This window comes from Alosa alosa, chromosome 10, assembly GCF_017589495.1.
Source record: "Alosa alosa isolate M-15738 ecotype Scorff River chromosome 10, AALO_Geno_1.1, whole genome shotgun sequence".
NCBI lineage: Eukaryota > Metazoa > Chordata > Actinopteri > Clupeiformes > Clupeidae > Alosa > Alosa alosa.
The window spans coordinates 705,542-732,888 of NC_063198.1; the positions used below are offsets into that span (position 1 = coordinate 705,542).

At 44.1% G+C, this 27,347-nt stretch overlaps 1 protein-coding gene across 4 annotated transcripts in view; it reads left to right on the forward strand.

The window, feature by feature from the left end:
- dock3 (dedicator of cytokinesis 3) overlaps positions 1 to 27,347 on the forward strand; it is a 557,701-nt gene that overhangs the window by 190,666 nt on the left and 339,688 nt on the right. For all 4 annotated transcript variants that reach the window (XM_048254372.1, XM_048254373.1, XM_048254374.1 and 1 more), the window contains exon 20: positions 9,602 to 9,685. In XM_048254372.1, the coding sequence (XP_048110329.1) occupies positions 9,602 to 9,685 (84 nt within the window). The remainder of the gene's footprint in view (positions 1 to 9,601; positions 9,686 to 27,347) is intronic.

Consider the following 27,347-nt stretch of genomic DNA (forward strand, 5'->3'; position numbering starts at 1 on the left):
GTTTAAGGTAGTGAACGGGGACCAGGGAAGCAAAACATGGTTAGGGTTTAAAGGTTAAACATGCTTTACTCTGGATCAATGCAGGGGAATAGAGCTTGTGAAGCCAGATGTGTGTTCTGGTTCGATAGCTCACCTGCAGCAGCTAGAGTGAGATGAATGCATTGAGCTGCAGACCCAAGGCCAAGATGGATGCGTGAGAGCTACACCTTAGCACCTGCTCTTGGAAAGCCCCCCAAAATAACATGAGCAGCATCAGTAATGCGAGGGAAGCATAACCTTGCGACGTAGACAAAGGACTTCTCAGGACAATTCATGCCTGTATGTGACAGGAGGAAGAAACATATGTAACTGAAATATGACAAGACAACGAACAGATAAGTGCTGGGGTACCATTGGTGCTTATGCATCTCAGAGTGCAGAGGAGCTCTGAGTGACGTAACGAGAGCTCGCTATACCAGCTGCACCAACTGTGGCAGGATAGTACAGTTTAGAACTGGCTGCTGGAGAGACAATGAGTAAAGGTAGCACTGAGGAGAGAATAAGCAATACATATCGCCCAACTGGATGCAGAAATTATATCAGTCATGCGCCAAGCACTGGACCCTGAGTGATGAGTGGAGGGGTGTGCATACACGTGACATTACATGTGGCCGGCACATTTTAATCAAAGCGACTGACAATGTACCCTGGGAATCCGGAGTTCTCACGGAAGCGTTTGCTCAGGGAGAGACTCGAGTCTGGCAAGGAGTATGATGCACGTAACTTTTGCTCCTTGCATCGCGGGGAACCAATCATATCTGTGTAGCTGATATAGCGGGCCAGAGGCGATCTAAACAGATGACTGACGTAGTGTCATCCCATTGCGTCGAAGTTAACATTGACCGTATAGCGTTATCCGATTGCCCTTAATTGCCCTTGATCCCTTAGTCAGATTGGGTCAGGTCCTCCAGGCTACTAACAATGCGGTAAACAGGTTAAAGCTAAAACAATTCTCCCACAATGCCAGTGCAATTAAAAACAATTTAGAAGGTAGAGCACAATAACAAAAAGTGCATCAGTGAGTTTTACACAGACAAGAGTTAGTTCTAGACAGGTGATAAGTGCTGGGATTAGTAAGGCTAGTTTTAAGCTGTGCCACAAGAGGAGATATCCTCGAAAGTGCTGGCCATCGGGAGAATTGTGAAGACGGAGGGATGACCCCACTCCAGTATGAACTGGAAACATGATCCACGCGATTGCGTGATTCCGTGAACCGGCACTGCACTAACGGTAGATGTTAGTGTGATATGTGGAACTGCTTCTCCATTGACTAACTGCATCCCCTCAACGGAAGAGGGGAGGCATGATGCACCTGCAGGGGTTAGCAAATTAAAGATTGGGAGGAGAATGTAAAAGGAACTTGCACGTCCTCCCTGGTGCGATCACTTTGGGTGAGCATATCTGCCAAAAACAGAACAGCCAAGGCAAAATAGGAAATTAGAGTATACATTATTTGCAGAGGATCCTGCTAAAACGGCAATTCGAGTCAACAATTAGATGATAGATCCTTTATTGATCCTCAAGGGGAAATTCAAGATTTGATAATGTGACGGATGGCGTGACTAGATGGGCTGAAATCACATGGACACGCAGAGACCCGTTGTGTTTAAAGAGAGTGCATGAAGGGCGCAGCATTGGCCTGAAGGAGACTTGAGTCTGTCAGTGATGATGGACCGCTCCGTTTTACCTGCGAGAAGGAAGGAGTGGTTAGACAGGTGACATGTAGCATCGTCATCGGTAAAACAGTCAGCCAACGGCTACGTTGGTAGTCGTGATCAACGAACTTCCAGCATAGGCCACCACTTAAACCACAACTAGCAAAATGTAAAATTGCTGACATAATCATGAAAAGCCGGTAACCATTAACACCAATATATGGAGTGCTGAAGCGACCCACTGGTGGGCAGTGAGCAAAGTGAGGCCTGCCATAGAATTCCTAGGAACCCAATACACAATACGGAATCAGAAAAGACATTTCAAACATACAAAAGACGCTAGAAGGATATGTTAAATACACAAATGACACAGCTTCATAATTAAAAGCTCAACCAACACCACGTGGGCATGAGCCCATCACTGTGGTGTCAGCTCATGAACACAGACATAGTAGCCTATGAGCATTGAAAAGAAAACACCTATTATTGCCTACATAATAGCTTGTGTGACATACTGGCAATTGATGAACATGGGCCGGCGTGCCGTCATTTTGGTTCAAGCTTTGGTGTAAGACCCCAAAACTGAGAACCCAGATAGCCGAGAACGTCGGGGACGTCACTGCATACCTGGGACATGACAGATCAGCGGTAGCTGAGAGTAGTTTGATCAACGACAACTAGCGATCAACAGCCCGTGCCACGTGAGCAAGCTGAAGTGCAAACTCGCATACAAGACCGACTGAGGAGGACTTGAGCAGTGCATGCAGAGAATCACCCGAGGAAGGCCGTGTAGACTTTCCACCAGAAGGTATGGGACGCAATCCCAGATGATTAAACAAATGCAACGAATGAACTAGCTTCCCGCAGCCATGCACAAGGAGTGATACCTGAACCGTTCCAGCAGCCGAGTAGCCTAACCTAAAGCCTATGCAGCCCAATTTGCGAGGCAAATTAAGAGGCTACACAAAAAGACAACTGGTTTGACGACGCTCAACCAAGGTAGACATTGAGATAACCACAGTGAGTGTAGAACATCAATTAAGCAGGTCTTAATACAGGGCCGGGTTCAACGGCAGCGTGATGCAGGCTAGCAATTAACAGCACAAATTGCAGGGATTATGAAATCAGCAGGAATTATTGTAAGGAGGCCTAAGTGAAAGTTAACCGTGTCAGTCAAGTCAGTTTGTTTGCTGCCCGCCGAATAGCGCTGGCAAGCAGGTTGCATGAAGCCCAGCCCGAGGAGCTTGGGAAGAGAGAGCACAATAACCTTACCAACCAGACGCTGAAGCTTGAGAAATCGTTGTCGAAACGACATGGGCCTGCAACAGAGTTGCGCGAGGACGGCGACCCGGCAGTAGGTTACCGTGAAGTGAAGGCTGCAACAGCGTGAGCGTGACTGGCTCCGATATGCAGAGATTAGCGATGAAGTGGCATGCAGTGGCCCTGACCGAAGGACGCACATGTCTGAACAGCGCAGCGAACAAGCGCGGTTGGATTGTAACAAGTAACGCCACTGAGGGCAGAAGGGGCGAAGGTAAAAATGCAGAGCGCCCAGGTCCATGCGGAAGCCTGAGCTAGGAAGTCGGCGTACTGAGAAGCAAAAGCAGTGTTAGGTGGAACATATTTAAAGAGCCCACTGAATTCCTATAGGCTAGCGCTGATTGAATGAGTGAATGATCAGATTGCAGGGCTTTCCCGAAAAGTAGGCAAAGCTAAGATTGGCTCCATGTAAGCATGGGAGGAGTAAAGGCTACACTACGAGTCTTCCTAGTAGAACTTTCACTGAAGCTATCATGGCTAGGGTTAAGGTAAGGACAACTGAAACTAAACTCGACACTACAAAAAACTATAATTGACAATGACAATACTTAATGATCACAATTAGACATTGGTGTACCTAATGTTTATGATGGGTGTGACAGTGTCCACAAAATTAAATAAATTTGACCACAATTAAATAAATTTTACCACAAAATTAAATAAATTAGTTTGCTTCATAATTTTAGCTTTAGCTAGCTAAGACCATGGCTACAAACCAACTACCTCACTTGATTGTATTGTGGGAGGGTTCTCACAGCAATGTTGGGGAGGGGAGTGCTGACTTGTGTGCCTTATTTAGATGGTGAACGTAAACAAAGGAAAGCCCTCTAATTAGACGGGCAATACTGACTGACTGCCCACCCATGGCTACACGTATGGTACATAGTCTATGATAAACGGCTTATGGCCAAATATGTATGTGACTCCCCTAATGTTACACAAGATGGTGTAGCCTATTACTCTACTATTAAAAATGCACCAACAGTAGGCTATGTGTAAAGTAGGCTATTGCATTTCATGCACGTACATGAAAAGGGCCTCACACCTGTCAAGTTCACACGGGGCCTTGCGACGGCCCTGCTCCCGTTGGTCTATCGGTTTGGCAGGTACTGTAGCCTGAAAAGTGAACATTGATGGAATGGCCTCAGGTTTCAGTCTGTTGTGTCGAAAGTACAGCGCTCTAAATAGTCTGTCGCTAACAAGTGCTCGCTACAGACAAGGAATCCAGGGGATGTCAGAGGGCTTGCCAGTTTTAAGTTGAGGGCTGGTTTCCTTGTCAAAGGTAGCCTGTGGAAATGTGTCTTAACCCCAGCTGCCTTAGCCCTATACAATTCATTACTGTAGCCAGGGGGAATACAGTATGAACCCCCCTAGACCTTGGTTTCTGTTTACTCAGCCGTGTCAGCTAGCCTCATTACCTGCTATGCTGCCCTCCAAAGCCAAAGAGCAGTATCTGCAAAAATGCCAAACTGAGAAAAACAGCTTTTTGTGTTTTTCTTACACCAAGTATAAGCATCAAATTATATTCAACAACAAGTGGTATAATTAGATAGATCAAAGTGAGGTGAATATTAAACGTTTTGTTTTGTTGTTATCTAGGCAAAATTTGGTGCGCTTTGCCTTTGCATTACTGCTTATACTTACGTGGCCATACAATAACATTTTGCAGTAAGTGTAGCAAGTGATCATAATCACTCAGTTTTTATATTAATTGAGGAGGTACTACATTTTTAGTGAAGATATGCTGCTTGATGCCTTAACAATGGCAACTCTGTCATTTATAAACATTTATGTTAAAATGGAACAAAATCAATCGCATATTAGGGCTGCACCTATCGATTCTTTTTGTAATCGATTAATCTAGCACTTTATCGATCGATTAATTGGATATTGTTTATTTTTTTTGCATTTTTAAACAACCAAAACACATAATGCATAACGAAAATGACATGGCTGTAAAATGATCAAGCAATTGGCACAGAGGTATTTATTCTAACTCCAACATTAGGCTACAAAACTAAGCCCATTTATTGCAATTTACCCATTTAGTGTTTTTAAGTGTCAGTGCCATCAATTAAATAATGTTCAAAATGCTCTCTGTAAAATTGCAGCCTCTTGTGCATGACTTAGCTGGGCGAACAAAGCTGCCCATACTATGTTGTGAAGTGCTGGGAGGGAGAAGAGGGAAAGCAATTTAATGTATTAACATGTAGCCTACAACAAATTTCATGCTGTAATCTAGACCTGACATCAACATAAATATCTGTTTTATGTAGATTTCTACACCTGCAGCATTTACCATTACCATTACTAACAAATCATTTTACCATTAGGCTACTAAAAATGGCCTACCATTAGGCTACTAACAAATAATTTTACCATTAGGCTACTAAAAAATCATTTCTGGGGTGAGCCTATTTGCTATGGTAACCTAGCAACCTGTGTGTGTGTGTTGTGTGCGATGCGGTGCGTGAGGAAAGATGAGAGTGCATGCATGTGTGTGAGGGGTTCTTTTTTAGGCATACTGTCTTGCAATTGAACGTGAATAAGTTGACTTACTTAAAAACATCAAAGCTAAACAAGCTATCATGACATCGCTACAAATACAGTATGTGATTAAAATCAGCCAACATCAATGTAGGCTATAGGCTACGTAGACAGATGCTAGATAGATTGATAAATAGCCTAGCCTACTTTATTGACACTTGGTGAAACAGCATGGAGTGGATATTTAGGTTCAGATGCTTGTTCTTTTCCTTTTTGAGTATGTAATGATCCCAAAACTTTACTTGAAAACTTTAGACATTCTCTGCCATTTATGGATATCTTGACTCCGCCATCGCGCCAGCTAAATTCAGAATGTACGATTCATGCGCTAGTGGTGTGCTTCCTGAACAACGGTCCGTGTGGAACAATCAGATCCCTGCGCGTATAGTGTGCGTCATAGGAATTTAACGAGGCTTCGAGGCAGGGTTTTTGCCTCGAGTAATTTTTGTAATCGAGTTATTCGAGTGACTCGATGAATCGTTTCAGCCCTATCACATATTCTTGTAGACTTTCATGTCAAGCAATATTGCATTACTGCACACCAAAACCTAACCTTTGACACCTTTGCACACTGCTGCTTATATTTATTAAAGTATATGTTAATTACTTTTTGTAAAATCTAACTATTTTGAATATGATACTTCACTGGCATTTAATATTGTGAGACTGTATCATGATAGACACCTAATGTGTGTGTGAGTCTGAATGGTAGTGTGCCTTTTTAGAAGAAAGTCCAGGGCTTTTCTTTAGTCCCAGTCTGTCCCTGCACACACACACACACACACACACACACACACACACACACACACACACACACACACACACACACACATTTAACTTCTTTATTTGGATTAGAAGATAAGCATGGTCAAAGTCCATTATGCACATTAGAGGTAAAGGTGACACCTACGCCTCCATATGTAGAGGCTACCAATTACTGCTGATACAGAGCAATATCTTGGCTTATATTTCTTGGCTTTACTCTTATGCAGTCCACAGATCTGCAGGCCTCGTACACACATCTTGTGCACATAGCCTAAACTACCAAAAATGAGGGCAATGATTTTACAGGAGTAGCCAGAGTTATTGAAAACATTGTCCCATGGTTGATATTTGAACAGTTTTGAGGCATAGCAGATGTCCATGTAAGCATCGAAAGAGCAACCAATTTCTATTATTGTAACGGCTTTGGTGTGTTCATTAATTACAACTATGTCAGGTGTATTTGGTAAGTTATTTATGGCAGTTTCCAGTGTAGCGCACTGTTCGTGTGGGGGGGAGAACCAGTCTGTCTTGATCTTTTCGTTGTGATGAATTGCAGTGAAGTTGGCATTGTCGCGGAGCTCCTTCACTGACAGTGCAACTATACGGTCGTGACACGCGATGTACAGTCCTTTGTATGCAGCGCAGCCATTAAGGATGTGCGCGATCGTCTCCCTTTGCCGGCTGTGATGTTGTAGACAAAACGGCTCATGTGCGGATGAAAACCATTTTGCTAAGTTGGACTTTGTTGGTAGTACCTGAAGACGAGCTTTTATTGTAAATCTGTGGATGTCATCTTGTAGGGCTGTGTTTTTCAGAACTGTGTGTGATACGTTATGGTCAGCACAGGGCAGGCAGGCCAGTTGTCCTTGTAGGCGTAGGCCTTACCAGTGCTGAATCATGCGCGAGTGGAAGTGATTGATTATTGTCCTTCTGGTGTTTTGCGCGTCGATGAGTTGAATGTTGTCGCCAGTTGTGATGGTTGCCTCTGCCGTGACACACGCACGCACACACGCACACACACACACACACACACACACACCCTATTAGAGTAAAGGCAGAATGCAAACAAAGGCAGAATGCAGTAATGGCAATTGAAATCAAGGCAGTAAGGGCAGATACTACACTGCCTTGGTTTCACTCTACTTTTCTATACAAACTGCAAACTAAAAATGTAAATTTAGCTAAGAAATTTATTAGGTAGCCATATGAAATATTAACAGATTTAAGAGCAGATCATGCACTTCTTTTTTGTGCAATTTTTTTTTTTTTAAAGTGCAGATACTGCTCTTAGCCTTAGTAGTATGGCTGCTAGTGCTAGTGCAGAGTAACTTATCATGCCAGTGATGTAGCTCATTGTTGAAATCCAACATGGCGGTGCCCATGTAACAACACTTCTACCGTACCATTTTATCCCTTAAAATTCAGCCATTTTAATCATTGTACCAATGAGAAGAAATAAAATACATCAGTTATATCACCTTTACTTACACCTTTACAAACTCCAGTTCAGTTCATCTAACTTGCTTGGACAATGCTTATTCCTCCCCTATGCATAGTGAGGAGGATGGTAAGGGAAGCAAATATTTGCAAGAATCACTGTTACAGAAACAGAAAATGATGTACAGAAAAGTTGTGTCTTGCGTTCACCAAGTTTCCAAATAATTATTTTCTTTATCAGTGGGTCTCCCATAGTTTTGTCCTCAGATAAAACATACTAGGCCTAGACATAGGAGGCCTACAGCAACCAGTCCCTGATGGTGTGACACCCTCCTGTCTCAGGGCCTGTGCGGTCCAGCTAGCACCAATTTTCACACAAATATTCAACAGAGTCCCCTCATGTCCCCTCATGCTACAAAAGCTCCACCATGATCCCAGCCCCCAAGAAACCTTCCATCACTGGACTGAATGACTATAGACCTGTCCTTGACTTTAGTAATCATGAAGTCCTTCGAATGCCAGGTACTGACCCACCTCAAAAACATCACAGGTCACCAACTGGATCCCCTGCAGTTTGCCTACAGGGCAAACAGGTCAGTAGATGATGCAGTGAACATGGGGCTACACTTCATTCTGCAACACCTTGACCAGCCAGGGACCTATGTCAGGATCCTGTTTGTAGACTTCAGCTCAGCGTTCAACACTATCATACCTGAAATCCTCACCGCCAAACTCTCTCAGCTCACTGTATCTCCTGATGGACAGTCAGCATGTGCCTGAGAGATGTCACATCTGGAACACGGACAACCAACACTGGTGCACCACAGGGGTGTGTCCTTTCACCACTGCTCTTCTCCCTCTACATAAATGACTGTACCTCCAAAGACCCAGCTGTCAAACTCTTAAAATTTGCAGATGACACCACTGTTATTGGGCTCATCCAGGATGGTGATGAGTCTGCATATCGGCAAGAGGTTGATAAGTTGATGCTCTGGTGCAGTCAGCACAACTTAGAGCTAAACAATCTAAAGACTGTGGAGATGGTGGTGGACATTAGGACACACCCCACAGTGCTGACCCCCCCACAATATCCAACAGCCCAGTGTCAAATGTGGACTCATTCAAGTTCCTGGGCTCCATCATTTCCCAGGATCTGAAGTGGGAGTCCAACATCAACGCCATCCTCAGCAGAAGATGTACTTCCTGTGGCAGCCGCGGAAGCATGGCCTACCACAAGCACTGCTGGCCATCTTCTAAAATGCTACCATTGAATTCATCCTCTGCAGATCCATCACTGTTTAATCAGGACATCTGAAAAAATCATTGGTGCCCCCCTGCCCTCCCTCCAGGACTTGTACACTGCTAGGACCAGGAAGCGGGCTGAGAACATCATCAAAGACCCCACACACATCCATCCTCTTTAACCTCCTCCCCTCTGGCAGGCGCTACAGATCCCTGCACACAAAACTGAACTGTACTGAACTGCAGTTAAGTGGGGTCATCCCCTCTTTGGCCATTCTCCACTTATTTCTTCATCTGCTTTAGTCTAATTTGACTGCACTACATGTATAGAAACAACACTGTTTTAATGGGATTAACATTTAACATAAATGTTCAAAGAGTTGCATCATGCATTTTATTAACTGGACATACTCCCTAATGATGCAGTTACAGGAGTAGGGGATGGGGGCATTTGGAAGGTGTGTTTTATTTTCTTTGCATACTGGGTAGCAACACTATGCATGCAGTGGTCATAATATGTACATTACTGCTGTGTGATACATCTAGGTAGTTGTTAATATAATATCAATTGTTATCCTGTTTTGTCCAATTTTCAGTTTCTTCAAGACATCTTAGACACTTTGTTCTCAATCCTGGATGACAACACTGAAAAATATGGACCTCTCGTCTTCCAGTCATTGGTGAGAATCATTTTCTTCCCATCTACGTTACTCTTTGAGTCCCCCTAACTTTTCATTTACATGCATTGTATGAAATCTAAGGTACACATTTCTAGTATTTGGACATTTTATGCCACTACTGAAACACAAAAACACTTAATAACATATGGGGCCCCATTTTGGCAATGAGAAACGGATGGTTAGAATTGCAAAATGTATAGACATTAAAGGCGGGGCCAGTCACTAATTTAATGGCGTGATTTTGTGATCAAACGCTGGGCTCTGGTTTCTTAATCAGTCATGGGTGTGTTTGTCATTCCCTTTAACAGCAAGCAGTGCAACTTCAAACTAGAATATGTAATGCCGAGGAATTACCAGTGCATGAAAATGCCAAACGTACGATGTAAAATATACAGTGTTAAAACAGATAATGTAGAGATAGTTACAGTGGTTTTGCTTAGGTAGACATGGTTGTTGCAATGCTAAATAAAGCTGTTTATATGATGGTTGCTAGGGTAATCATGTTGGTTGCTATCAGAGCTAGTGAGCGGTGCAAATATCCTGCTCCTCACTCAGGTGGCTGTTCACTCGGCTGCTCCTCCTCTCAAATTCACGTCTGGACGCTTCGCTCAATTTCGCTCCCCGCTCCACTTAAAACTCCTCCCACTCCAGTGAAATCGCTCCACGATCGCTCCAATTTAAAAGAGGGAGAAATAATCTACAAGCTGAATTGTCACCTTAGAAAACTTAAATCCCAAAGAGCTAAAAGCAACAGCAATGTCACTCATTTATTGTAAAAGATAACATTTATTGTAAAAGATAACAACGAACAAGCTTGCAACGTCAATTCACTAGGTGTACAACAATGGAAATCGAATTTCCGGGTTTTCTGCGGTAAGCTGGACCAATAGCGGCAATAGCGCTCTCTAGTTTACATCACGACCGTCCAGCGTACTGACATGAGTCTTTTTGGTGTTAAAGCCGGTAAGCGTTTGAAACTTCAGCACCAAGTTAAGAAGACTTCTCTTCACTGTTGTGTACCACAGTGTACCAATTCATCACGGTATAATTCCATCCTAAGTTTCCATCGTTTCCCTGTGGACGAAGAGGTGAAATCTGTGTGGACAGCAAAGATTCGGCGGAAGAACTTTTTCTTCCAACGGTCTTGCACCAAATTCTGTGACCTTTCGAATTTTGTGACTCTAGAGGGTGCTGTTTTATTGGAGTCTATGAATGTACTGAGCTGTACTGGCTATCTGAAATGCTACTGCCAAACAACTGCCCGATCAACAGGTGAACTTGGGAAGGTTAGGTTAGGACACAACATATGACAACATATGACTCCAAACAAGTCTCATTACTCCAGTAAACAAGTGGACTCACTTAGTACACAGTTATCCTACACACTGTTAGCCTACTTCAGCCAGATCGGTCACATATTTTGATAGGCCTACTGTCAAATTATGTTACCCCACTATAACTCTGCAGAAATGGACTAACACTTTACTTACATTATTGACAAACTCTTTGCCATTGTCTGTTAATATCCTTTTTGGCACCTCAAACTGATAGGCTATAGGCCTAGAAAAAAAGTGACATAATTTGACGGTAGTCTATCAAAATATGTGACCTGTCCTGCTGAAGTCAACCTGTTCACAGGAGTGGTGAGGGATAGACTTTAGCTCTACTATAGAGATAGCCTAGTACACAGCAAAGTAAAGATACACAGGCAGGCCTGTGGAGTAATATACCCACACCCGGTCAATGTTTCATGTTTCAAAGATTTACCAAATTTATTAGAAGAATTACACACAAAACAGAATTGCCTCATCAATGCCAGTACAGCTCAGTACATTCATAGACTCCAATAAAACAGTGCCCTCTAGAGTCACAAAATTCGACAGGTCATAAACATGGCCGGCAGGCCGGCAGACATGTCTGAAGAAGAGGACAACGTTCAGCCTATGAAAGTCACCGTTACCGACCACGACTACTGTGTCACTCCCAACACCTCCGTGGTAGTTTATGAGCTGACGAGGGAAAACGAAAAACTCAGGAAGAAGGTTGAGGAGCTCCAACACCAGCTAGAGTCTCTGCAGCTGCGGTCTACTTTTGGAATCCAACGCATCACCGGGTCCGACGAGGATATTCGCTTTTATACAAGGTATGTTTATTATTTTGAGTGTCCCCCTCTCCCTCTGTGTGTGTGTGTGTGTGTGTGTGTGTGTGTGTGTGTGTTGAATTGCCATGGCCCTTTTCAAGTTTTTGGGCCCAACGACAGCCTATCCAACAACAACCCTGTCAAATCTCCACAGAAAGTTAATGAATTTCTGTTTATTATCTTTGTTTAGGCTATTATAATTATAATAATATCGTATATGGGCATTACTTCAAATTGGCCGGCTACACGTGTGATTCGCACGTGACCTCACGCGGGATCACACAACTTTAATTTGTATTTCCCCAGTAACGCTGCAACAACCCAAACAACCACCAGATGGTGAGCAGGGTGTCTCGTAAAAAGAAATGGAGCCGTGTCTTTCCCAATAGAGCTACAGTATCAGTCCATGAGTAGGCCTACTAGAAGGCCTACTAGAATTAAGACTTTAGCAGACTGGTTTAGAAATAATTTAATAGCCAGAAATATGCCTGCCCTGCCCTAATAAAGAAATATTTGGTTAACTGCGAGTGAATCCTACGGAGCCCGGGAGAGCTCACTTTAAGTGATATTTTTTCTGGTCGTGATAATTTGTGAGCACGTTTTCCTTTAATTGAGCCCTCGAATTAATAAAACGTGAGCACGTTTTCCTTTAATTGAGCCCTCGAATTAATACGTGACCCCGTTGTGGGCCTAAATTGAGCTCTCGAAATATGTATTTCGTGCTCACATGTAGTAATTCCCGACATTTTCTCACCACTCGCTGTGCTTTGGTGGCAACTTCGTGTTACCTTGGACTAGGCCTACAGCTGTCTGCAACAGTTCATATTGGTAATGTGATGATAACCGTAGGCAGCTAATTAAAGCCTTTAAGTGGTCAGGATGGTTTATAGCGGACTTCTACTCTTTGTAGCAGGGGCACCTGTGGTGTCAACCACCAGCTATGGAGACCCATAATGGGGAAATTCTACTAGGCTACATAGGCTACTCGGGCTCTGTTGTAATGACCGGTTTCCACTACCTCCTGGATTGTTGACTAAAGCCTACATTAACTGTGAGGTCTAAAAGGCAATCGAAGCACATCACAGCGACAAGCTCCCGAACAATTACAACACGTAGACCTACTGTTGGTACAAATAGGCTACTAACAGTATTGGAGACATAAACAGTGGCGTTCACGATGCTCAGCTTCTCAGGCTATGTAGCCCAGCTCACATCGTTCGCGATAAACACCACAGCTCTGCATACACTTGGACCTCAACAAACACTCAAAACTTCGGCAAACATTCAGCTGGACGATGATGGCAAGGGGCCTGTGCAAACACACACAATCATCTGCTCTCCCACCTACAGCCTACCTAATACCTAACGGGGCTATATCCAGGTGCACTGCAATCAATGAGATTCCCTCTACGTCACTACTGGCGACACACCTCCGGCGTCATTCCCGGGGATACCCCTTGACACCACACTACGTTTTGTGCACACAATTTAATTTCTTCGAGCTCACGTTTTAATTATTCGTGGGTGCGTTTTAGTAGATCGAGATCTCGAATATACTATAACGTGCTCATGTTTACATGTGTCAAGACAATATTGAGTGCACGTTTTACAAATTGTGGCCACGTTTAAGTAGATCGTGCACACAATGTTCTATAACCATGTTCACAAATTGTGCTCTCGTTTTAATAAATCGTGCCCTCGTTTTTAGTAAATCATGCGCTCGTTTTAGTAAATAGTGCACTCATTTAATACAACATTTTGCGATGACACCTCTAGGGCTCCGTAGAATCCCATTTGCAGCCGTAGAAGAAATGTATACACCCTGGCTGTCAGTAGGCCGAGGAGGAGCGCAGTCTACAAACATGCGAAGCTGCAGCTCAGCGACTTGACATTAAAACTGTGTTAAGTTTTAATGACTCTGTAGTGTTTTATGTAAGGAATGACGGCGTAGGCAGAGTATAACGGACGATACTTTACTCAGTCACGAAGCATGGCATCAGTAGAACATGGCAGCATGTCCGGAAGCATAACTACATCATTTGTAAACATCCTGTATACCTACTTCCTGTAGTTTTAATTAAGCAGTGAACACAACATTTTCCCCCTTCTAAGAAAAGGCTCAGTTTCCTTACACAAACATACATGTATAACTGTATACACATGGAATATAAGATCATGTAATCCGTTGGCATGAACAGTCTTCAATACTGCTTATCGATCACTAAACTGGTATGCAACCTCAGTTTCATCAACCACAGATAAGAACTCATGTACATTTTCTCACATCAGATTAATCAGATTCCATCAGCTTATTTTGAACACAGAAATAAAATAATACATCTGTCTGAAGTAATACACATGGGAATGCAGAATGAACTAGCCCTTCTGACTGAAACATTACTGTGCAACACAGTTAACTCAAGTATGACCAACTACATCAATTTAAACGTTCAAGTATATAAGTGCAATTATGTACATCATAAGTATGACAGTGTAACAGCGTTTTCAAGTAACATAGTCCTTCAGCCAGGTAGGCTGGCGAGAATCTCGCATGGGCCTGGACGTGGGTGTAATGTCTGGTGGTTTAGTACCCACATCAGTGTGTGTAGGTGTATCTGCGGTGTTTGGGAATGGGAATAAGGTGTGAGGCATTCCAGGTGTTACCATTACTCAGTATGTATGTGCCCTCACCAACCTTCTCACTAATTGTTAGAGGATCACTGAACTTCCTATGTCCCTTGGGAACATGAAGAGGGTTTTTCACGCGCTCTCTGTCCCCTTTTTGGAAGGAAGGAGGACAAGCACCTCAATTTGCATCAGTGTACGCCTTCATTTTGTGTTGGCATTGGCTGACTCTGTGGCGTATGTCCATGTCAGTCTGTGTGGATATAGGAGCAGGAGGTAACAGTGTCAGCCTTGTGCGCATTGGTCGTCCATGGAGTAGCTCAAAGGGTGAAGTACCAGTTGTTGCGTGCGGTGTGGCACGGTATACATGCAAAAAGTCAGTTACAGCTGGTTTCCATGGCTGGTGTTGCTGAATAGCCAACTGGATGGTCTGTTTGAGCACTCTGTTAAATCTCTCTATGGCTCCATTGGCCGCCGGATAGAGAGAGGATCTGTGATGGCGAATTTGTCTTTCTTCTAAGAAAGCAGCAAAGGCAGCAGAGGTGAACTGAACACCATTATCTGTCACAATGCTCAGTGGGTTGCCGTGCCGACTGAACACGGATGACAGGAATGTAATCACTGCGTCAGTAGTAATGCTCCAAGTAAAGGCAACCTCCGGCCATTTACTGTAGTAGTCAGTTAATGTAATTGCATACCTGCAGTCTGGAGTGGCTGAATCAAAGGGCCCAACGATGTCCATGGCGACCTTCTGCCATGGACCATCTGGCAAAGGAACTGGTTGTAGTGGAACTGGGCGTGGTTTGGCGGTTTTATCATTCAACTGGCACCAAAGACAGGAACGGATGGCACTGGTAGGCAAAGGTATGAATTTTGCGTCCATCTTCGGCCACCAGTAGAGGTCACGAAGTCGTTGCTTTGTCCGAACCACCCCTTGATGAGACTCGTGTGCAATTGATATCAAGTCAGGACGTAAAGCTATGGGTACAATCAGCCGTGAGCCACGAAAGATGAAGAGGTCTTTAACAGACAGTTCAAGGCGGAGTTTGTAGTACGGCAGCAGCTCGGGTTCCAGGCCTTTAGGTGAAGGAGGCCACCCGCGTGTGATCTGTGTACGGAGTTTTGTGAGCTCAGGACATGTAGCGCAAGCGCCGTCAAGGTCAGCAGCGGACAGAATCTTATGAGCAGTAGAGAGGAGGGCAACAAATTCAGGGTCACTGTCGTCAGCAGGAGCAAGGGATCCATTAGCAGCTGGAGCAGCAGGTAAAGGCAAGCGAGACATACAATCAGCAGGGGCATTTTCGGAGCCTGGACGGTAGATGATGTCATAGTTGAAGGACATGAGACGAGCAGACCATCTTGCAACACGTAGACCAGCACGCCCGACGCCCTTTGTGGTCAGCAAAGTCGTCAGCGCCTGGTGGTCTGTCCGTAGGGTAAAGCGGCGCCCCCACAGGTATGTACGCCACCGTTCAACAGCCCACACGCAAGCTAAGGCTTCCTTTTCCACTGTAGCATATTTACGCTCAGTGGCAGATAGAGTTCAAGATGCAAACGCCACAGTCCTTTCAACCTTGTCTGAGCCCACCTGTGACAGTACGCCACCTAATCCGTAATCTGATGCATCTGTGGACACTATGGTATGCAGTGTGGGATCAAACAATGCTAGGGCCTGGCTATCCAGTAACATTTGTTTAACAGTCGAGAAACTAGTCTGTGCTTCGTCAGACCACTGAAACGCACTGTCAGTAGTTCTAAGACATGCGCGCATCGGTTCCACCACAGTAGCGTGGTTTGGCAAGAATTTTGAGTACCATGAAAGTAGTCCAAGGAAGGAGCGGAGAGTTGAGGCATCAGAAGGCGCAGGAGCATTGGCAATAGCCTGTATACGCTCTGAGTTAGGTTGAAGGCCATCGGCTGAGACGACATGCCCTAAGAAAGGCAGGCTGTGCTGGCGGAAACGGCACTTCTCTTCATTAAGCTGCAGGCCAGCAGATTTCAGCCGGTGTAGAACAGCTTCCAGGGCCTTGTCGTGGGCAGGCATGTCGCATCCATGTATTATGATGTCGTCCAGGTAGTTTTGTACCCCTGCGAGGCCAGCAAGGACGATGCTCATCATTTTCTGAAATGCAGCAGGTGCTGAAGTTAGTCCGTATGGTACACGACAGAAACGAAACAACCCATCGTGGGTAATGAATGCTGTAAGATCACGACTGTTTTCATGCAGAGGCATTTGGTAGTAAGCACTTGTCAGGTCAATTGTAGAAAATACGGTGGCACCCTTCAAGTTGGACAGCAGTTCATCCATATGGGGCAATGGAAAAGCATCCACAATGACCGCTTTGTTGGGTTCGCGCAGGTCAACACACATGCGAATTTTGCCTGACTTTTTCTGTGTGACCACAATTGGTGACACCCATGCTGATGCATCAATCCGCTCAATTACACCTGCGTTTTGCAGATGGTTCAGTTCCTCCGTCACTGCATTTCGAACTGACAATGGCAGGCGACGGAGCTTTTGGCGAACTGGTGTAACTGCATCATCAATTTTCACCAAATGGACAAAGTTCTTAGCACAGCCGAAAAGAGGTGTAGAGGTAGTGGTACACTCCAATACTGGTGCAGGATGAGTAGAGGAATCAGGAGGCAGGACCTTGTTGTGCGCTATGCGCACCTGTAGTGCAGTCATGAGGTCTCCCTAGCAGTGGAGTCCCATTGTTCACAATGAAGAAGGTACACTGGGCTGTGCGGCCATGTAGAGAAACGTTCGCAAGACAAGCAGCCAAGGACAGGGATGTAGGTCTTAGAGTAATTCACCAGCCTGACCTTGGGTACTGTCAACTGGATGTGGTTGAAATGGCGTGCATAGAGGCTTTGGGGCAGGATGGAAACAGAAGAGCCAGTGTCGACGACTAGGTCCACCATGCAGGGCTGTGAGTGATGTGCAGTAATCTCCACAGTACATGTAATTTTAGTTGTTGCACACGCAGCATGCTCTGTGTATAGCACTAAAACTTCCGGAAGTTCAACTTGACGTACTTCACGTGTGTGAGGCTGTGTGGAGCGACAAACTTTTGAAAAGTGTCCAGTCTTTTTGCATTGCCTACATGTTGCTGTTGCTAAGTGGGCATTAGCTAAGTGGGCATCAGATCCACAGCGATAACATTTTCTTTTACCTTGGTTAACAGGTGCATTGGAACTAGCAGCATTCACATGTTTCCCTCTCCCCTTTCGTTTGAATGTATGTAACACGTGTGTCTGTTATTGCCTTGGCTTGGTCTGCAGCAGACTCAATTTGAGTAGCCAAAGTCACAGCTCTCTGTAGTGTAAGATCAGGGTCAAACAACAGTCTTTCACGTATCCTTGGGTTGCACACATTTTCTATCAGCTGATCACGAATCATTTCGTCTGCACGATCGCCAAAATCACAAGTTGACACTAATTCCGCAGAGCTGCAACATATTGGAGAATTGACTCGTGGGGAGCCTGAGAACGTTTACGAAAAGCATGGCGCTCCGCCACTGTATTAGTCTTCGGGTTAAAGTACTCCTTAAGCACATTCACAGCTGTGTCATAATTGGTACCTGTGTTGGGAAGTGAGTAGAAAAGTCTTTGTCCCTCTGTACCGAGGCAGTGTAGTAGGACAGCTCTTTTCCTGGCAACTGGCCAATCTTCTCCAGTTGCGTTGATAACTAGCAAGTAGTTTTCGAAGATTTGTAGCCATGTTTTAAACGGCACAGCAGGCTCACCGGGGCATGGAAGAAAAAAACTTGGAAAAGGCACGTTTGCAGCCGTCATCTCCGGAGAAGTAGAAGATGAATCTCGTCGCCAATTTTGTAGTGTTTTATATAAGTATAAGTATATATACTCTTTTGATCCCGTGAGGGAAATTTGGTCTCTGCATTTATCCCAATCCGTGAATTAGTGAAACACACTCAGCACAGTGAACACACAGTGAGGTGAAGCACACACTAATCCCGGCGCAGTGAGCTGCCTGCAACAACAGCGGCGCTCGGGGAGCAGTGAGGGGTTAGGTGCCTTGCTCAAGGGCACTTCAGCCGTTGTCTGCTGAATGAAAAACACGTCAGGTTCATTAAAAAGTATTTTCTATGTGTCACGAAAGGCTTCAGAGGGTGGGTTACAGTTAACACGATAGTACCCAAATTTCAATAGCCACAGAATGGACTTTGTTTGGTATGTTTTAGGAATCACTAGCCTACATGCTTAGGCTACTTCAGGACATGACCGCCGTCACTAGTATTGCCAGTATTGCCACGGCAATACTACTTTTCAAAGTAGTATTGCCTGGCAATACTAGTTTTCATACATGAGGTTACACTAATAAACAACGTCACAAACTGCTGTTGCGCTGCGCTTATCATCGAAGTGTTTTTCCCCATGCATTTATTCTACTGTCAGTGACTGACGCGAGAGAAGCGGGCTCTGTGTTGCGTTCATTTCAGTGACTGATGCGAGAGAAGCGGGGTCTGTGTTGCATTGCGTTCATTTATTTTCATTAGGCGTACCCTGCCGTGCCGTCCACATCTCTTCAGCACAGCAGCAGCAATGGAAACTCTTCGTTGAAGTTTTAGGTGGTGTTCAATGGTTTTGCTAAGTAGGCCAAGTTAGGCCTACAGGCCTAAATCCACATTGAATTAGTTATTGGATGATATTAAAAAGAATCGGAATTATTTGTGGTTGACCTGGACATTTCAACTTGGTAATCAAAAAGTTTTGGATTTCACGTTGACCGTGAATACAGAGCATTAAGTTACGTTGTGTCAGTGTAAAGTTAGCTAGCCTAGTCTAACCAAATATTTGTCTTACTGCCATACAAATCTAAACCACAGTAGGCTCATGTTAATCTAATGGGCTTTGAGACATGTGTTTTGTCTTGTGACAAAGTCTCTTGGTTCAATTGTTTCCAGTTTCATAGAAACAAGGGTGTTACATTTGCAGTAGCCTAACTACCAAGGCATTGCGTTGATGTTTCTCTAATTCTTGTTCTCTTCACCTATCAGGCAGCCAGTGACGTTGGAAGTGGGGGACATTTTCCTTGTAGACATACCTATTGTTACACTAGACAGGCAACTGTGCTCTGTTAGAGCACGAGGAGATTGCTAGCCCGTGGATAATATCAAAGTCAAAGTCAAAGTCAGCTTTATTGTCAATTTCTTCACATGTTCCAGACATACAAAGAGATCGAAATTACGTTTCTCACTATCCCACGGTGAAGACTAGACATATTTTACCAATTTAGGTCCACAGACAAACATAACATTCAAGTAAACAAAAAAGTAAGTAAATAAGAGGGCACATATAATAATGAAACAATAAGAGCAGCAAAATTTGGTTGAAATTGTGCATAGACAGTCAATAAAATACTAGTGCAAAGTCAGGCCAATAAAAGGCTTGGGTAGTTCTGTTTGACCTAAGTAAGAAAGAAAGTGGCATAGTGGTGCAAGTTATGTAAGAGCAGCAGAAGTGTTGTGTTTTCAGGACAACAACACCAAGTTGTAAAGTGTACAAGTGTGCAAGTGGAGTAGTGCAGGCTGACCATTTTGGTCCAATGTCCAGGATGTTATGTAGCTGAGGGTGGAGGGGGGGAGAGGAGGGAGAGAGTTCAGCATCCTTACAGCTTGGTGTATGAAGCTGTTGGTGAGTCTGGTAGTGTGGGAGCGAGGCTTCTGTACCTCTTCCCAGAGGGCAGTAGATCAAACAGATTGTGAGCGGGGTGACTTGCATCACTCACAATTTTGGTCAGCCTTCTTGCGGGTGAGGTGGGTGGTGTAAATGTCCTTCAGGGAGGGGAGTGAAGCACCAATAATCCTTCCAGCTGTGTTCACTATGCGCTGCAGGGCTTTCCTGTTGTATTCAGTGCAGCTTCCGCCCCACACAGCGATACAGCTGGAGAGGATGCTCTCAATGGTGCCTCGGTAGAATGTGGTCGTGATGGCTGGTGGAGCACTTGCTCGCCTGAGTTTCCGCGAGGAAGTACAGGCGGGCTGAGCTCTCTTCGCCAGTGATGCAGTGTTGGTGGTCCAGGAGAGGTCTTCACTGATGTGCACCTCCAGGAATTTGGTGCTGCTCGCTCTCTCCACCACAGCACCGTCGATGGTCAGTGGCAGGTGTTGGGTGTGACCTCTCCGGAAGTCAACAACAATCTCTTTGGTCTTGCTGACGTTCAGCAGGAGGTTGTTGTCCCTGCACCACGTGGTCAGATGGTCGACCTCTAACCTGTATTGAGTCTCGTCGCCCTTAGTGATGAGACCCACCAGAGTTGTGTCGTCAGCAAATTTCACTATGTGATTGTTGCTGTAGGTTGCAGTGCAGTCATCGTCCAGCAGGGTGAAGAGCAGCGGACTGAGCACGCAGCCAGGGGGGCCCCCCTGTGCTCAGTGTGATGCTGCTTGAGGTATTGTTGCCAACACGTACTACTTGGGGCCTCTGACAGAGGAAGTCCAGTAGCCAGTTGCAGAGGTAGGTACTGAGTCCCAGTTTGTCAAGTTTGCAGATGAGTTGTTGTGGTATTATGGTGTTGAATGCAGAACTGAAGTCTATAAACAGCAATCTCACATATGAGTCTCTTTTTCCAGGTGGGTGAGGGCTGGGTGGAGGGCAGAGCAGATTGCATCCTCTGTAGACAGCTTGGCTCGGTATGCAAACTGGAAGGGGTCCAGGGTGGGGGAGAATGGCTTTGATATGTGACATGACAAGCCGCTCAAAGCACTTCATGATGATGGGTGTCAGTGCCACAGGGCGGTAGTCATTGAAGCAGGATGGAGCAGTTTTCTTCGGCACAGGTATGATGGTGGCAGCTTTGAAACATGATGGGGACGATGGCTTGCTTCAGGGGAAGTGTTAAAGATGTCTGTGAAGACATCCTTAAGCTCCCCTGCGCAGTCCTTCAGCGCCACGACCTGGGATGTTGTCTGGACCTGTAGCCTTACGGGGTGTTGATAGCAGCAAGTGTCCTCTTCACGCTGTCGGCAGAGAGGCACAGGGGCTGCTCATGTAGAGGGGATGGGTCTTCTGTGGGCAGGTGCTGTTTTGTGCTTCAAAGCGAGCAAAGAAGCGGTTCAGGTTGTTGAGCAGAGGGATGTTGCTCTCACAGCTCTGTGGCGCGGGCTTGTAGTCCGTGAGGGCCTGAATGCCCTGCCATAGGCTTTGTGCGTTCCTGCTGTCTTTGAAGTGGGTGGTTATCTATATCTATAATATGCGGCATTTGAATGGTAGCCTATGGAACCGCGGACCGAAAGAAAAATAAACTAAACGTTTTCCTGGTTAGAAAATATTTCTTAATTTAGTGTTCTCAAATGAAGAGACATGCAATTAGGGGGTAATGGTGTCAGCGCTCATCCAATCTGCGCGTCTGCTGCGCAAGTAAAAGTGAACCACTGGAGATGGCATGTGTAAGCAACAAACAACGTTATTTAAAACAATGAAAGCGGGTCTTGCTGTCCATGAAAACAGCATAGAGACTGGCTACTCTAATCCAAAAATGGAAATAACAGGTCTTTGAATTGACACGCGAAATTAGATTGTTGTAGGCTATAGCCTAAGTTAAAAGTTGAATGGGCATAAGTCACAACTTGTAACTGAGGTAAATATCGTAGCAATGAACGGGCTGCTGCGCAAACAAATGAATTAGGGTGATCTGCATCTCCGTTCACCAAACGCTATGGTTTTGCTATCCCATTTGCACAATAAATAATTTCTGAAAGGTTCATTGATAACGTGCGACATTTCTCCATGTGGGGTAGTGTCAAGCAGTGAAGTGATAGCCTATTGCAGGTAGGCAATGTTCAGACAGATGACGGGCACTGCTTTCTCTGTTGGTATTTCTGTCCCTCAGAAAACTGCGTTAAAATGGTGTTTTTAGCCGTCAAAATGTAATTCCCCCCTCTCAGAAAATACTTCCCACGTCCCTGAATCCCGGCCATAATTTGAGGATTTACGATACCTACTCTAGGCTATTCAGCCTCTATTGATGTTCATGCAAACCTGCACAGTCGACCCCCAATTGGGCTTGGCAAAAAAAACAGACAAGTGACAGCACCTCTTCAGCAGATTTCGTTTTATTTGGAGCTCCTTATAGGCCAATTGTTTTTCATAAGGGTAGGTTTTCAGAACAGACAAGTCAAAAAAATAAATATTTTTCGTTAGTTTTGGAAGTTTATTTTTACATAGCCTACAATGGCTGGTTCTGACAAGCCGAAATTACTCCTTTTGAAACAATCACTGAGCAGGCCGAGCATTTGTATGATTACATTGCTTGACAGGGGGGGGGGATCCTAAGTAGCTTTCAGCCATAGGGCTACTTTGAGAACATTTCCTAATTCACCCGGCACTGATATTCAAAATGTTGAAAACTATTTCGGCATACAAGCAGTTTAATTAAATGTAATTTTTGTTGTAAACAAACGGGCTACTTGGTGAGGCTTGGCCTCACAGATTCGCTCGTGCCTTAGATGGCAAGAAAAATCTTCATGTTATAGGCCTACTAACTGACCACCCGATTCACGTTGGCAGGAGGGCCCATCAGACATTTGTTCCCAGTGGTCTATGAATTGTTAACCCGGCCCTGCCCCCAACAAATCGCACCTTTCCACCTCTGGGCCGTATTCACAAAGAATTTTAAGGCTAAAAGTAGCTCCTAACTGGCGAATTTAGGAGCAACTCCTAAAAATAATGGGCGTGTCACTCCTAACTTTAGGACTCCTAATTTTGTTCACTAAATGTAATTCACAAAGCATTTTAGACCTAAAAGTAGCACCTAAGTCTGGGACAGCTTAAAAGAAGTCGAGAGGACTCCTAACTCACTAAGACCTATTCACAAACCGCTTTTTGTGGCATTTCACGTCGCAATGTTTTGAAATCCTATGCGGCTACAGGAGCTCCCAATTGCGAGGAAACAATTTTGCATTGTAGGCATAACTAACTGATGCAATAACGCCACCAACAACAAACAAAACTAGGCTACTCATTGTCAATATGTAAATTAAATGTAATGTTTCATTGTGAATCAAATTAAAACGTTCTCCTCTTTGCAAACGTAGGCATAGGCGACAGATTAATTTAATAATATTACAAAGATACTGCATCAATCCGTATGTTTCATTAGGCTACTAGGCTATTTGTTTTGCCTTACTTTTGATTAATTTAGGCTAGGCCTTTTTATTCAGTTATTCATCATCTTCCGTCCTTGTGTAGCGCACGCATTCTCAGACCTGTCACCTGTCACTCATCATCGTAAGGGAGGTGTTTGGAATCATTCCCGCTATACAATCATCAGCCAATCAAGGTGGTCACTTCAGTCAAACTCGTGCATGAGTCATCCATAGCAACGAAGACTCACTCTTAGTTTAGGAGTTGTCATTTTTCCTTACTAAGTGTAGGTCTGAAAGGCTTTGTGAATAACTTTTAAGAGAAAAGTCCTAGCTAAAATCTTTTAGTGCAATTTAGGAGTACTCCTAGTGGTAAGATAAAAGGCTCCTGCAGGGGGGACATGTTATTTGATATTTCATTGTTATTTAAGAACATGCACCAAAATCATCTTGCTCGTAAAAAATCATCATACCGCATATTGTGGCGGGTCTGTTATTTAGCCTACTTACTGTAGGCTGCGCAAACCACAGGCCTTTATTTTGGGCAAGCATGGATTCGAGGCAGGCCTTTATTTCATTATTCCTGTGTGTGCGCGTCCCTGGATAGGTGTGGCATGCTCACGCGTTATGTCTCCTTGCAAACTATAGCGAAACCATTAATGAAAGCAAAGCAACCATTTACGTCTTCATAAAATAACAACTTGCCAGATATGCCTTCATGGACAATAACGTAGACAGCAAATTAAGATGTTTTTTTGTTTTGTGGAGCGGCACCAGTATCAAAAGCAGATTTCGTTAACCACTGTGTAGGCAAGCCTTATGCCATTCCCAAGTAGCCTAAATCAAGGTCATTTTTAATTAAGCATGATTTATTTTGTTATTGAATTCATAGGCTGGGATTCCTCTTGGCAACGATTAAGTTTAAAGGTAGCCTCCTGCTTTTTCAGAAGGGGCTGCAGGCAGGCTACTGACAGAGCGACGTACAGTGGCAGAGTGACGCACAGTGGCTGAAAGTGGTACTAAAGTTTCATGCAGCTTCACGTCACGTAATGCGTGAATGAAGTGGCCATTTCAAAGTAATGCCCACTGTAATAGTGTAATTATATACTGTAATTACACTTATACATAGCCATATTCTATTGCTCTTCATCCTGCACATACACTTATTTTTAATACTAATGTTACTGTTTCTGCACTATAATGGTACTGTTACCACACTGCACATAGCTGCACATACTGTACATATCTGTTTATATGGTTCATACTAAATATCCATATTTATTCAGTTTTTCTGTAATATATTCTGTTAATACACTGCATATATCTATTTTGTTCTTACTGCTACTATAATGGTACTGCCACTACATTGCACATATCTGTACATGTTGTTCATACATTGTTCATATTACATAGCCATATTTATTCTGCGCTTATGGGGTTACTGCTAATACACTGCACATAATTATATTTAATTTATAATACTCTAAACCACCTTCTGAAAACAACTTTTTTGCACTTCTGGTTATACACAAACTGCATTTTGTTGTCTCTGTACTTGTACATTATTGCACAATGACAATAATGTTGAATCTAATCTAATCTAATCTAATCTATTATAACCCAAATGTGTTAAGGTCTTGTTATTTCATTTTATTTCAGATTTGCATCGTACAAATCTTTCCTGGCCTTTTGGAAACAAGTGGAGCCAGCTGCAAACACAACATTTGTCAGAATCTCCTCCCCCCCATTCTGCATAGCAAGGTTTATTCTTTCTATAAATCTCATACTACCTTCAAAGCTATGATTGGCAGCGCACCCCATGGTCCCATCACCTTTGTTCTCCCGCTGCATGCAGGCTCAATGAGTGACAGGGAAATCTTTAAATTGTCTGGAATAACCAAATGCCTCACACCAGAAATGGCCATTATGGTGGACAAAGGCTTTCTAGTGGACAACCTTGTCACTGGAAAGGTTTACCGACCTGCCTTCCTGGTAAAGAACACCCAGATGACCAAAGAGGATGTCCAGTGCACTCAGTCCATTGCCTGCCTCAGAGTCCACGTTGAAAGGTGCATCAGGAGGGTCAAGGAGAACAAACTGTTTGAAAAGGTTATACCTCTGTCCATGTCTGGGTCTATTGTCCAGCTGTTTTCAGTTGCTTGCCTCTTGGTAAATTACCAGTATGGTCCCCTTGTCAAGGCATGGGCAACCCAACAGTGATAAGTCCCTATTCAATTGTAATGTTTTGTAACCTGTGATTTATCTTTCATTAAATTATCAGACATTTATTTACTTGGTATTTACTTTGGTATTTATGTACTTTTATTGCCTCTTATACAGTGGCTGGGCCTCAAATACATCACACATTTTTATAAAGAATTGCATTTGTAAATGAGCTAAACACCCAACAGTAACATAAAAGCACCATCTATTGGTTTGTAGTGAAAACTAGGCACCTTGTATAGGTTTGTAATGACAACTGTATACATTACATAAGTGTTCTTTGCTTTAGAGCAGGGGTGTCCAAACTTTTTGACTCAAGGGCCGCATTGGGTTTTGAAAATTGGCCGGCGGGCCACACAACAAAAAAATAATGTGTATATATATACCGTATATAATGTTTTGTATAATTTAAATGGCAAAGTAATTTTGTTGTAGAAAATTAATTTCTTAAGAAATACTGTTCATTTGATGTTGTTTAATTAATTTATTAATGGTGCACTGTCACTTTAAGACTCTTTTGCCAGCTCCTATAGCCTATGGCTCAGGGTCAGTAGTGGGAACTACTGTTGCCATCGCGATTTCCTTTTAAAAGTTTCTTATAAAAAAGGAGATATCAATTATCAACAATAACAAGCCAGCTGGAACCTGTCGCAATCTCTACCTCTTGTGCACGCTCAAATGCGTTCCCAATTAAATGGAGTAGTATAACGTAGTTGGATCTGCTGCAATGGAGATACTATGTATCTTGATGTAACAAACTGTTGACATTGACATGGTAAACGCTCTCTAAGAAGAGCGTAAAGTTTGCAGTAGCCTAAAGTTAATCACAACGTTGTATGCTGGAAAAAAATAGCGAGCGGCCTATGATAACCTAATTAATTAAATGCACGGCAGGCCGGATTAAAGTGCGTGACGGGCCGGATCTATGATAAACTAATAAATGCTCGGCGGGCCGGATTAAAGTGTGTGGCGGGCCGCAGTTGGCCCGCGGGCCGTAGTTTGGACACGCCTGTTTTAGAGTATTCCTTTATATAGCGTGGCTCCAATGCCAGACCTCTTTTCATGAATGATGTTTGGGCCACACCCCTGAACAGTCTTTCAGCGAGATGTTCTGCTGATGTCTGACCACCTCAAACCTCCCTAAAGTGAGAAAATGTTAATCTCATCTTTCTGACCCGATGCCATTCCACAGACATACTCTGGTCCTTGTTGCCACTTCTGTTCCCCTTGCCATTTCCCAGTTGGTTTGTAGAGATTGTAGATGCAGTTGCTGGTGGAGACTGCACACAAACTGGCAACAAGTGGGCTGCAATCTGTAGCCGTCCAAGGGCAGAGGTGGGGGTGTAGGAGCTCCAGTGTGGAGTAACATGATGCGGCTGACTGGCACTGGCTGCTGGTAAGAGATCAGGCTGCCCTCCTGAACTTTGCCCAAATCTGACTCGACCAGCGGGACATCAGCACTGTGCTATGTCAGGTGAAAAGCCTCCATATGCTTCGGTCACTTTCAAAACATCAGGATCAGACATATCCCCCCGCATTGCCTTGTAGAGAGTGCTCCTATGTAGAA